We start from the raw sequence: 12,820 nt of genomic DNA on the forward strand, positions 1-12,820 counted from the left end.
TCTGGTGTAACCATGAACTTCAGGCTAGAGAGTGACTTTGTTTAAGTCTTCAAATGTATTGTGCATCATGAGACAGAGACAGAAGTTTGTATTTGTTTAGGTAGGGATAGCTAATTATGGCAGTCAGCTGTGTTAATTTAAAGTTGATTTGATGCAGCAACAGGAGTGAAATTAAAGTTGCTATACTGTACCAGTTATGGTGTCTGTCTAAAAATCATCACTCATGCACTGTACTTTGACCCATTAGTCTTAAAACATGTTCTTTGCATTCTTTTGTTTATACAGTGATCCCTCGGTTAACGAGCGCCTTGGTTAACGAAATTTTGGTTAACGAATTACCTTCCATAAGATTCTTCACTTCGGTTAACGAGCAAACCCTCGGTTAACGAATTCCTTACGAATTTTTCCCAACATGTTTTCACCTGCATTTGGCTACCCATCAGCTGTAGTATTAGTCCGCCAATACTTTAATCGGTTTTGGGGCTTAAATTCCTTACCATTTTAGTAAATATCAAGAAGGTTGTACTATTAAATAATTTTAAAAGTTTTATATTAAATTTTTTGTCATTTTAACAATTATTGAACGTAATTGAAGTACAGGAAACTAGTTTTTTGCACGCCAAACAGCCACTCAACACACCAAGCTTGGCGTCAGTTTGTTTACCAGTTCAGGGGAAAGAACATCTTGTTTGAGACTCTTCAGCATAAATGCTTTTGTTCTGTGTTTCCAGTCAAATTATTGGCCATTTTGAAATATATTTTACATATTGATAATATATAGCGCAGTGCAGTGTTGATTTAAAGAAAATAATCTTGAATTACACCAAATGAACTCAAATTTGATGGGTGAAATGGCAGCATGGGAGTGACTTCTCTTCCACCCCAATGCCTTCTGTTCTCCCTTCTCCTCCACCCCCATTCTAATTCACATCATCATCATCAACCAGGAGCCTTCTACATGCACACCTCAAAGTAAGTGTACTTTACTGCATTTATTTTTAGTTTGTCTGTAATTTTCGGTGAGCTGGAACCAATTACCCAAAAACCCATTGAAACAATGGTTTCAGTTAACGAATTTTTCGGTTAACGAGCAACCTTCTGGAACGAATTGTGCTCGTTAACCGAGGGACCACTGTATTTCTTTTGATTAATGATATGAATGCAGATTTAAGGTACTCGACCAGTTGTGACATATACAGTATAAGGTATAGTGATTCTTCACTTTCATATCCAGTACCTTTTGAAAACATTTGCAGTATATATTATCATTAACTATTAACCCCTGTTGCTACAGAGCATCAGAGAATATACCTAAAGAAAAGCTGCTTTGTTTTGCTGGCCGTTGACACCTTGGGTCATTACGGCTGGGCCCTAAAGAACAGCTAATATGCTATTAACAATAAGTGTAATTGGTGAAATTGTAGCTAATATGCTATTAACAATAAGCAAAATTGGTGAAATTACAATATTATAAGTATTTGTACTTTTTTATCATAGTGTGCTATTCATCACATTCACCTTAAGTATTTAATGCAGCTTATCTCTAATTTTTTAACATCATTGGACATCTATGACCATATGTTAAGACTTTCCATTATTTTTTGTACTCTTTTCACCTTATATCTTGGTTTGTGTCATCCTTTTCCCATTGGGTATCCACACCAGTGGTGTTTTCCTGTTTTACCTTGTGTTTTTATATCTTTCTATGTATCAGCTTCATATTTTATCCTGGATCTGTTTATTTGTGTATGTTTCACTATTTTCCCATGTGGTGCTCCCTTACTAGTTCGGTAGTTACAGTTTCCATCTTTCATCTTAAAGCTAGAGTTCTATGTATGTACTTCAGCTGTGAGTGTAATCCTGAAGAATCCCTAGAATAGTGTATATCATTTGTGTATTGTGAGTTGGTTTTCTAGTCTATCATTTTGTATATTTTACCTACTCTATTTTCACCTTAATTTACCTTCATTATGTATGTTTGTGTATGTACCATATGTATGTATGTGTTATCTGTTTTTCTTTATTGCCTGCTTACTACTTTACCCAGTATAACTATTCATACATATTCTTCTGTTACAACTTAGCTGCATTCTTGTCTTGATATACAATTACAATACTGTACATCCTTCTGTTATAGCATACAGTTACAATATGGTACATCTCTCTTTTTCAGCATACAGTTACATTCTTCAGTTATGACATACTGTAGTTACATTTGCCTGTCAAAGCATAGTTATATTTCAGAATTTTCCCATGTACTGTAATTATACTCTCAAACTCTTGGAAGGAATACAATACTGTTCCTAGAATTTCTGTTCACCTTCTGTCCCCTAATCTGTGTGTTCCATGGAGTTTTGGTGTCCAGCAGAGTGTTATACATGGAACTCTCTAGAACACATTGCTCTTGTGAAATATCTACACTATGCATCTGTGATCTATTAATACATAACAGACAGACTCTTTGCTATTGACTATTGCATGTTGGTATGGTTATTACATAAGAACAGCAATCACCACTTGCTTGTAGTAAGAACATGAATGCATAAAAAAGTGGATTGACCAGCACATTATTCACAAGGGGGTTATATTCATAAGTCTCCCCATTATTTTCAAGTAATGTAAGGTCGCAAGGTGACATTATTCGGCAATTTAGAAATAATATGCATAATCTTTTCAGTGATTTGGGAGAATTTAAGATCATGCATGCTAATGGCAAATCAGATCCTAGATCAGTAGCCTTATGGAGACCCAAATGGGTAATACGGTACAGTATTGCTTTCAGTCTCATGATACAGTTTGTCAGATGCCTTCCAGGGACAGACATACATAATAACTTTTGACTGTACTTGACACTGCTCTAAGTTTAAGGAGTTGTTGACTTTATATGGGACTCCAGACTGTTCAAGATAATAACTGAGAACCTGATAGTTTCTTTCAGTAATGCAGTGCTCTAGTAGTTATTGCAGTTATGTTTTTTCTTCTTTTGGAGGTTAGCCTGTCTGGACATGAATCCAAGCTGAAGACTTTTTCCCGATGGTGGATTAGCCACAGACAACATTACATATTGATGTTCATCTAAGCACATCTTTTCAAATACCACTTCTTTACAATAGAGACCTTTTGTTTGCCATTCTCTATTATTAGCTAACCTGGACACATGGGTCCCAGTTTAGATGTCGTAACTGATTTCCATGATCTCGTGGTAATTTATTTTAGATAGTATCTTCTATAGCTTTTGTTTCCAGTGATACAATATCTTTGTCAACAAATTTGTTCATGTCATCTTGATGCTGGTCTTTTAGTTGCATAGTTAGACAGGGGAAAGCTAAAAGAAAATCCTCACATTGTTTCTCAAATGAAGAGTGACTGGTGTGTAACAGGGATGCATTTGTTGCTGGACTGTCAATTAAATTGAGTGTAAAAATTACTCTTATAAATTAATGTAGTACAGTATAACACAATATGTAGCAAAATAAAACCTAAGTAAAAAAAATTCCAAGGAAAATTAAATCGTCAGTATGAAGAAAGAAAGTCAGAATACACACACCAAAACATTGAGCACTGCCAGTATTGAAGTTGTAGAGCAAACTATGTACATATTCAGTATTATTTTGTACAAATTTTTCCACCTGTCAAGGATGTAATACTTTTTATATTTCTGTTTCACTGCTCAGATTGATAGAAAATATAGTGAAATTAGAGGAGCAATATGTCATCACTTTCACATTTCCTTTATTATGAGTAATTTTTTAGGTGTGTGTGATAGTAATGCTTGATCAGAATTTTTTATTTTTATTTTCAATGATTTTAGATATAATTTGGAAGTCAATGATTATTAAGCACCTTAATTGTAAAGTACAAAATGTTTAATTTTCTGCCAGCTTATCTTCATTTCTTAGACTGCAAAAATATTTATGCTAGTTTTTAAGATGCATGCCATATTTACATGAACTGCTACTGAAACCCTGGACTTTGCAAACTTGAAAGAAAAGTTATATTGATGCAACATCTGTTTAGTTACTGAAGATCCAAATACAGTCGATATTATGAACTTTGTATCACTACACTTGCCCGGGTTAGCAAGCATATTGTCTTATAATTTTTTATCACAAGCTTAGAAGGTACATTACTTGTCTGGATGGAGTTTCCCTCTTTCTGTTTTGCTTGGTATGAAATTTGACTTACAGTTAGTTTGCCCTCAGCTGGTGGTGGACTTTGACTTCACTCTGACAAGAGTTCATATGGAAGGACGGCGCTGCCACTGTTCGTGGGGTAAGTGGTCAAGGTGGTAGGAGCTATTGTGTGGGAGAGTACACTCGCAACAAAAAGTATCGGTGCATACTGTGGTGTGAACAATTTGAGACCAGTGACGATAGGTATTGGGAAAAGCGAGTTGTTCCAGCCGTATGTTGGCAGCCCCGGTCAAGTGAAACAAACCGTTATAAATAAGGTCGGGAAGTGATAAATAGACAGTACGAAATATGAGAAGCTCCCTGTTAAGAAAATTATTTGTGATACTTGTGAATATTGCCACATTAATTTATGCTACCAAATAAACCACTCAATCTGGTCGTCCTGAGGGGTGGTGCAGCTTGGACGGCCGCTCCGAGACCTGTCGTCTGTAGCACCATTTTTGAGGTATCGGCGAATCCATCGTGCAGCGGTGTTCCTGTGTGCACCAACCCGCCGGCTAATATCTGTGACGCCGAACCCTTCGTTATGAAGGGCAATAATAGCTCCTCGTGTTCCCTCTGAGGTTTCCATGTCGTCTGGCATGTGTAGATCTCTACTGCTTCATATTGCCTCTGTTTTATACCCACGTTCACCGAGACCAAACCCTCGCACATCATTCAGTCGACACAAAGCAACAATCTGAAAAGAGGAAACAAACACACTGAATGTCAGCCATATGGCAACACCTAGTGGAGGGGGGAGGGGGTTATGAGGATACACTTACCAACCTTCCCGACATATCACAGTGTATACGTATCATTTCGGAAGTCGTCGATCTCACCCTGCACCGATACTTTTTGGTGCGAGTGTACATACAGTACTTAGATTTTACCTGTGGGTCTCCTGTGGTTTTGGTGTAAATTGAAGTAATGTTGAAGTTCATCCTTGGTTAGTAGTCTTTATTTTGGCCAAATTTTTTACCCACGGAATTTCTTAAGATAAGTGTGGCAGCTTCCATAGCGCGGTTCTGGGGGAACTGCAGGGTACTTGGTGGACATTTGATATATGTAAAACTTGTTGCTATAGAAAGCTACTTTTATATACACACACGGAGTAGGGTTTATTTCATGAATTTAGTAAAACAAAACAAATACTCTTAAGTCGCATATTTCTTTGGTATTTACTGGTACTACTGTACGTTCATTTGACAAATTCCATAAAGCATAACACCTGTACAAAATAGCCACCACTATTTATGAGGTTGTCATGAAAAAATACTGATCCTCAGTCTTTTACATACTGGTACAGTATATGGATAAACCACTGCAAGATATTAGGAAGAATAGAGTACTGTACTGTACAGCCAGTCTCTGAGATACGAATGGGTTACGTTCCTGGATCTTGTTCGTAAGTCAGAATGGTGTTAATTTCATAGGTTAGGTCAGGTTAGGTTAAAACACAACCCTACCCATACATAACAAATAATGTAAATACCTGTAAATAATTAAAATTAAGTGATGTTAAATTATATAAAGTAATTTAAAGATAAAAATTTTAATTGCAGATTTTTGTGATGAATATACAATACTATTGGGATTCCATTCTTAAGTACGGGTGTTTGTATTGTGGAGACTGCCTGTACTGTACTGTATAGTGAAGTACAGTATAAAAGGATTGCTCCTGAAGTGTTAATGCTCTGGTCATTCTGGGGCTGTAGAACAGAATATCATACCTATTTGGCAACTGGAGTCTGATCTTGTGATTGCCTGCCCCTCCCCATAGCAACTGTCTCTTTTAAAAGGGTACATTAGAAGCAGAGGTTGCCCAATAGAGACAGTAGAGATAGGAGGTCTAGTAGAGATACGAGGTCTAATTGAAGCCTTGTCTGCCTAACCAGTATGTCTTGGGTTCGAGTCCTGCTTGGCCTGGACCGAGTCCATTATTATTCCTGATCCGGATATAACGGACTTTCAGCTTTAACAGACTGGCCTTCCCCTCAATTAGTCCGTCTTATCGGGGGTTTACTGTACAGTACTGTTTATGAAAACAAGATTTTGAGAAGTAAGATAATCAGCTTCATGGTACAGTATTATGACTGGAAGCAAAAGTATCTAGAAATAAACTAGTAAATCGAGTACATAATTCTTCTTTCCATTAATTTCTCATCAAATTAGATTGTGACCCTTTTCACAATCCTTTGTTTCATTCCGTACCCAGTGTCCCCACTTTTTAATGACTAGTAGAATAATGAACTATGCTTACCTTATTTACCTTTTTGATAGTTACCTAATGGCCACCCACTAGAGGTAGTCATGCAGAGGAAAGGAGACCAGTGGCCCATGTAGAATCCCTCCATTGTTCTTGATAGTTTTATCAAGGGCTATTTTGAAGCCCAGGACTGTACTGTTCTCGATTCCACAGCTTGCACTGGTAGACTTGATGATTGCGTATAAAGAAATTAAGAGAAGAAATTTATGTACGGGATGGATTAGTGACCATACAGGTTGTTGTAGGTATAGAAATGTAGTAGATAATTATTAGACTGGTTTATCTTAGCAGCACAATTTTTATTTTCAGACAATTCCAGTGAATCAGTTGAAATCATTAATATGTTAAGGGTTAGAGATCAACCTTAAAAACAGTTCCCACAGTTCCCTTTTATTTTAAGCAGTCAAGATTAAATTTGGTAATTATTTTTAGATTACGGCTTTGAATTGCAATCATTTTATATTTTTACAACTGTAGATACATCATAGACTGATGCAGATGAACCATATCTCTTGACATCAGCTGTATTCTTTGAGTTTTCAGACGTCAGATGGATGGGGAGGACATATTGCATGAATTTGTGAATGTTGACCATTATGATTTTACTTGTTTTTTGTTCATGCTTCTATCTTTATCTGTTCGCCACTACATTCACAATTCTCTACATGTTGAGGCAAAACCCATTTTTGCACACACATTTCTAGGTTTAGGGAAGTGCTGAGCAAATTACTTATTGAGAGAGAGAGAGTTAAAGAAAATGAGGTGAAAGTGAAAGACTATGAGAGGCAAAGTTCACAAGTTTATTATCATTACATGATTACATACTTGTCTATTTATTCTGTTGTTCTTGTATTATATTTCCAAGAAACAATTTTCGTAGTGTGGCATATCTTTTGGCAGGTTTAAGTTTGCAGCTTGATTTTTTCCTGCCTGTTGGAATGCAAATCTCTTGTTGCTAACAATTCAAGTAAACTTTCTTGCTTAAGACCAGCGAAGTGAACACATAGCTACTACATCTTCCCATAAGTTAGACCAAATATTTTATTTTATTACCTTGTAGGAATGAAACTCCTTAAAAACTCATTACTGTATTACTAACTAACCATATACAGTATAATTATACAGAATCCATTGATTAAATGATCAAACACTACAGAGAATAAATTATAATTAATACTGTATAAGCAATATGGTACTTTTCAACCATCCTGTAGTGACTCAGTGATAGGCAGGCAGCGGACCTGTCTATGTCCTGTATAGTACCTTGTACTTAAAAATGTAGTAATTGTAAGCACAGTTCAGGCTTTGAAGCAGCAAGAACTTGGCCAGAATTAGTATATTTTCTTCTCCATGTTTTCATTACTGTATTTAATTCCATATATTTTGATTAGCAAATAAAATAAACCCAATCTTCTTTTATTCCCAACTCCTGCTTTCCTTAGATTTAGCACTTCCTTAGAAAGCTCCTTATGAGCACCAAATTTCCTTTAAATAAGGGAATTTCCTTGAAAGTGGAAACACTGACTGTGGTACCTGTCAACATTTATTGAGGAGTGTACAGTACTTAAGTTCAAATAATTAACTATACAGTACTGTGCTTCCTTTCATGTCCTTTATTTCTCCTTCTCCTGTCACCTATCTTTTTCCCTCTCTTCCTGTCCTGTTTTGTCCTCCTTCTCTTTTTGTCCTTTATTTCTCCTGTCGCACACAAAGCCAGTTAACAACTTTATTTTAATATTGTTCAAATGTGCTATTTTTAGGGGAGTCCTAGTTAACTGATTTTCAGATTTCTGAGCTTCTATTGTATGTGTTTGTGCATGTTTATAGAGGCACACCTTTCTTATTGCTTAAGTGTAAAAAAAAATATCCAGGTCAAGTAGTATTTATCTTGCATGATGTTGAGCCATAGTAAGCCTACTACCATCCAAATTTCAGATCATTGCAGATTATGACATGACATTGACCAGATCTCATGTCAATGGAGAGAGAGCAGAGACCAGCTTTGGTGAGTCTTTCACAAAGGTTATTCCTTGCCCAAATTCAGCTGTATTTAAATGGTATTGTGTTAGTCCTAACTTGGAGTACTGCTCTCATATCCGGGATGGCTCTTCTGTCCGACTGTTAGATAGGGTGGAATCAAAGGCAATTCGTCTCATTAACTCTCCTCCTTTAGTTGATAATTTTTCTTCCCTTTCTCTTTGCCACAATGTTGCTTTACTCTCTTTTTTACAGGTACTTTAATGGGCAATGTTCGGTGGATTTGGCATCCTTTGTACTGCTGGCAAGGCCGTGGGCTTGTAACACTCGTCTTGCCCACTGCCCACCGTTTCTCTGTGGATACCGGTCACACCAGAATAACCCGTTATAGTACAGCCTTCTCTCCTCACACAGCCAAACTGTGGAATGCTCTGCCTTCTTCTGTGTTTCCATGCTCATTCTCACTTCGAAAAGCTGGTTTTCCGGCATATTGTGGAGATCAATATTTTTTATTTATTTATTTTTTTTTAACTCTTATTTTTTCGTTCCCTAGGCAATGTTGTGGGTCGATGACCTGTGCGCAGGTGGGCACTGTTGTTACTGGAATAGTTAGATTTGGTGTAAATCAAAATTGTCACTGATCTCTGCTGTAGAGGCTTGTGCCTGTGTTCTGTATTTGACCATTGATCAGGAGTACAGAAGTGTAAATTTTGCCTTTCATTGAGAAATCTTTTTCTCTATGTTAAAAACTTATTTGCTAGTAGTTGATGGTGAGCTAAGATTCTCTCACAGCTATCTTTCATACAAACCTCTCCCTTCACATAAAGAATTCATGCTTCTCTGGAACCAACATTTGACTTCACACTTCCTATGCATCTTTGTTTTGTGATCTTCAGCTTTAATTGGTAGAAATCCAACCTATGTTAATTCCAGACATAGTGAAGGGTTATATAGTATGATATTACAAGAGTATTAGAATATTTTGGTTTTATATTGGGTTTAATTAGTGAGATGCCAAACTTTTCAACATGCATAAGTGAAATTTAGGGCATCACAGAGAGATGAAGTTAGATGAGAAAAGAGTCCAGAAAGGATCTTTGTAAGGAAATGTGTGTATGTGATATTTATTATGTGATTCTGTTAACCCTTTTGCTGGTCGCTCGTGTGGTCCAAATCAAACTCATAGACAGGCTCCAAAATGCATACCGGTAGATTTTTCTTTGAAATTATTTTTTAATTTACTATTTACAGGTAAGCCTCTTTACTATATAAGGGAAAGGAAAGTGTATTACAGATTTCTTAGTAGGAGAATTGTAGTAAAAACAGGCTCTTATTGGGGAGAAGCAGTATGGGTTCAAAAATGAAATGGGATGTGTGGATCAAGTGTTTGTATCAAAGAGAAAGGGAAGAATTTATGTGTGGCATTTATGGATATTGAAAATATATATGGTAAAATAGAAATGACAGGAATGTGGGAAATATTGAAAATACATGGCATAAGTTGTTGATTGCTGCTATGAATACTGTACTGTACAGTGAACCCTTGGTATTCCGAACTTTGGTTAATCTGGACCAGTCAGCTGGCCCGATGACTCCATGGAGGCAGTTGGTACAGTTCTTATCTGTCATACATTGGGGAGCACTGAGCAAGCATCCACATATTTTTATTTTTTTTTTTAAACCCTTAGTAGGTGTTTAAATGGGTCTCAAGAAATTAAGGTGTGAGTGAAAAAGAAAACAAGTGCCTTTAACTTGCTGATAAGTTAAAAATAATAGAGAAGCTTAAAAGTGGCATTGCTGGAGCAAAAATTGTGCTGAAATTTAGCATACCCCCTGGTATATCTTAACAGTTTGATATTAAGAAAAATTTAGACAAAATGTAAAGGTTTACGATAAAGTTTGAGGTCGGATTTTATGCTTATTATTCTCGACCTATTACTGATCATTAACAGGGTTAATATTAAGTACAATTATACTATATTTAGGTCGAATAGATACTGTAAATTTGCTTCATTGGCATGTATAATGTATTTTCTATATTTTGGATAATCCGGACTTTTGGTGGCTAAGGTTTCGTTGTTTATTGAGAGAATGAGAAGTGAGAGATTGACAATAATAATGAATATTTCAAGGTTGGATGGTAGGAAGAAGAGAAGACCAAGGAGGAGATGGGATTAGGGGGATGACTTCTTTGAAGCAGCAGTTTGCATGAAAGATTGAAGGGCATGGTGTGATTTTTGGGGAAAGACTTAAAGTTGATGGCTGTTACAGTACTGGGTTAGGTGAAGTAGCAGGTAAACCAGATACTGTAGATGTTTAGGGAAGGTTTGTGAGTGTGGTCTCCCTTCATTATTGTAAACGCCTTCTGAGCGTTTAAAGGTTAATCAGACTCTTCACATTAAACTCGAACGTTATAATTCAGTCAAACCTGTTGAGTACAATTCATTTTAGTATTTCAAATAAATCATACATAGGCAATCATACATAAATGTTTAATCCAATATATATTCACATAACAATCATAGCTATGTAATTAGTCTAATCTTAACACTAATAATGAGTACTTAATTTGCCATATTTCTATGTTGTCACAATGATAACCGATGCAATGGACATAGTCTACCTATGTAAACAATAAGTACAAGTTAAACTTAAGTGTTGAAAGTCTCAAGAGAAACAGGTTAGGTGTTGACTCTATGATGGGGATAGCTACAGTGGCAGTGCCCTGCCTGGCGTCACATGCCCAGCCCTGGCTGGCCGACTTTGCTGTGTCAGGCGTTTATACACAAACAAGCTCCCCTTACTACCACCCAACACCCCAACCTCCTCTGGGTCTCTCCATCTCCACCATCTCAATACTCTATAGCTTCTCCCCGACTTACGACCTACTCAACTTACGACCACCCGGACATACGACCGCCTCAGTCGTACCAAAATTTTGTCAAATTACGTATTTTCGAGTCCCAACGTCAGTGATTACACTGTGTACTGACAAAATTTTCGTTTGTAATTCACTTTAAAATGGCTGGCAAGCTTAAAAGTGAGAGTTTTGTGGTGCTGAGCAGAAAAAGAGACACCCATTTTAGATTTTCTATATATTATTTAAGCATTTTCGACTTTTTTTTTTTTTTACGGGATTAGCCCACCCAGGCACAGGTCACTGACCCACATCGGGGCCTAGGGGGCGAAAATGTAATAATAATAATAATAATAATAATAATAATAATAATAATAATAATAATAATAATAATAATAATAAAGAAATACAAATTGAAAAAAAATTTAGTGAGAAACAATATACAGTATATATGTTGTGTTGTCAATAGTAAGAGAAACAATTGAGACCCTGCAATTGTGTGTAAATGAGGCAAAAAGTCAGATCAGCAACCTGGGACTTGGTCACAATTTTCGTGATGCCATATGACAGCAGGGTCTACCATAGACAACACATTATGCTTCCAATGTCTTCCCAGGCGGTAGTACCTCCCTGTTTGGTAGCTGCCTAATACCTACTACCTACATTTCGACTTACGACCTGGATTTGGGTCCCTAACCCCGTCGTAAGTCGGGGAGGAGCTGTATACTGTATACTCATTACTGTTTGCGGTAACAATTATACAGTATTGGAGAAAAGGCTTTATGACTTCAGTTTTTTAAGTATTTTATTGTGAATACTCTTTTTACCATGTTTTTTTCCCATCATTATTTATGAGGTTCCCTTCTTGTGTAAACCAATTTTTTTCACTGCCTTTTAGTGCTTTTATCACTATCACAGTAGTAATACAGTACTTTTATCACACATTTGCTTTTTGTGGAGTAATTTTCATTGCAAAGCCAAGTTGCATTTTGCATGTCTAATACTACTGAGGATGTGGTGCAGTTTACTTTTGTGTTTGCAGCTTCTTGTCCCAGCCTCCCTGCCATGAGTAGGATACTGTACAGATATTTTATGACATAATTCCCTGCCACAGCTAATTGGCTCATGGGATTCTACCACTTTCTCTGTTTCCACTTAAATCAATCAACTCCAGTACTGTAATTTTTCCTAGTCATTCTCTCTAAATGTTCACATTACATCATCCCTCAGTACTTCTACATAATCAGCCACTCACTGCTTATTCTTAACCTGTATCACTGTCTTATTTTCTCCTTTTCTTCACTTTACCCATAATGTGAATGGCATGTTCACTGCAATAATCCATCTCAGCTACTTACACTTCATTAACCCTTCTAGTATAAACCCTTTTTCTCAGGCATAGAAAGTGTAGGTAGCACCATCTTTGAAACACAAAACAAAGTACAGTACAGTACAGTGTTGATGGGTTAAATTTGAAATCCCTATTAAACATTTATTACCTTTCTGGCTTTCAGAACATTTCCTTACCATATACTACTGTATCTC

General features: G+C 36.5%; 1 protein-coding gene across 6 annotated transcripts in view; it reads left to right on the forward strand.

Annotated features, from left to right (window-relative positions):
- Positions 1-12,820, forward strand: part of LOC121863795 (cytosolic 5'-nucleotidase 3-like) — a 36,812-nt gene that overhangs the window by 4,648 nt on the left and 19,344 nt on the right. For 5 of the 6 annotated variants that reach the window (XM_042362618.1, XM_042362616.1, XM_042362617.1 and 2 more), the window contains one exon: positions 4,203-4,272. In XM_042362618.1, coding sequence (XP_042218552.1) covers positions 4,203-4,272 — 70 coding nt within the window. Of the gene's footprint in view, positions 1-4,202; positions 4,273-8,376; positions 8,447-12,820 lie in introns of all 6 variants that reach the window. The other variant, XM_042362614.1, reaches the window with a different exon arrangement.

This window comes from Homarus americanus, unplaced genomic scaffold, assembly GCF_018991925.1.
Source record: "Homarus americanus isolate GMGI-L3 unplaced genomic scaffold, GMGI_Hamer_2.0 scaffold48354, whole genome shotgun sequence".
Classification (NCBI taxonomy): domain Eukaryota; kingdom Metazoa; phylum Arthropoda; class Malacostraca; order Decapoda; family Nephropidae; genus Homarus; species Homarus americanus.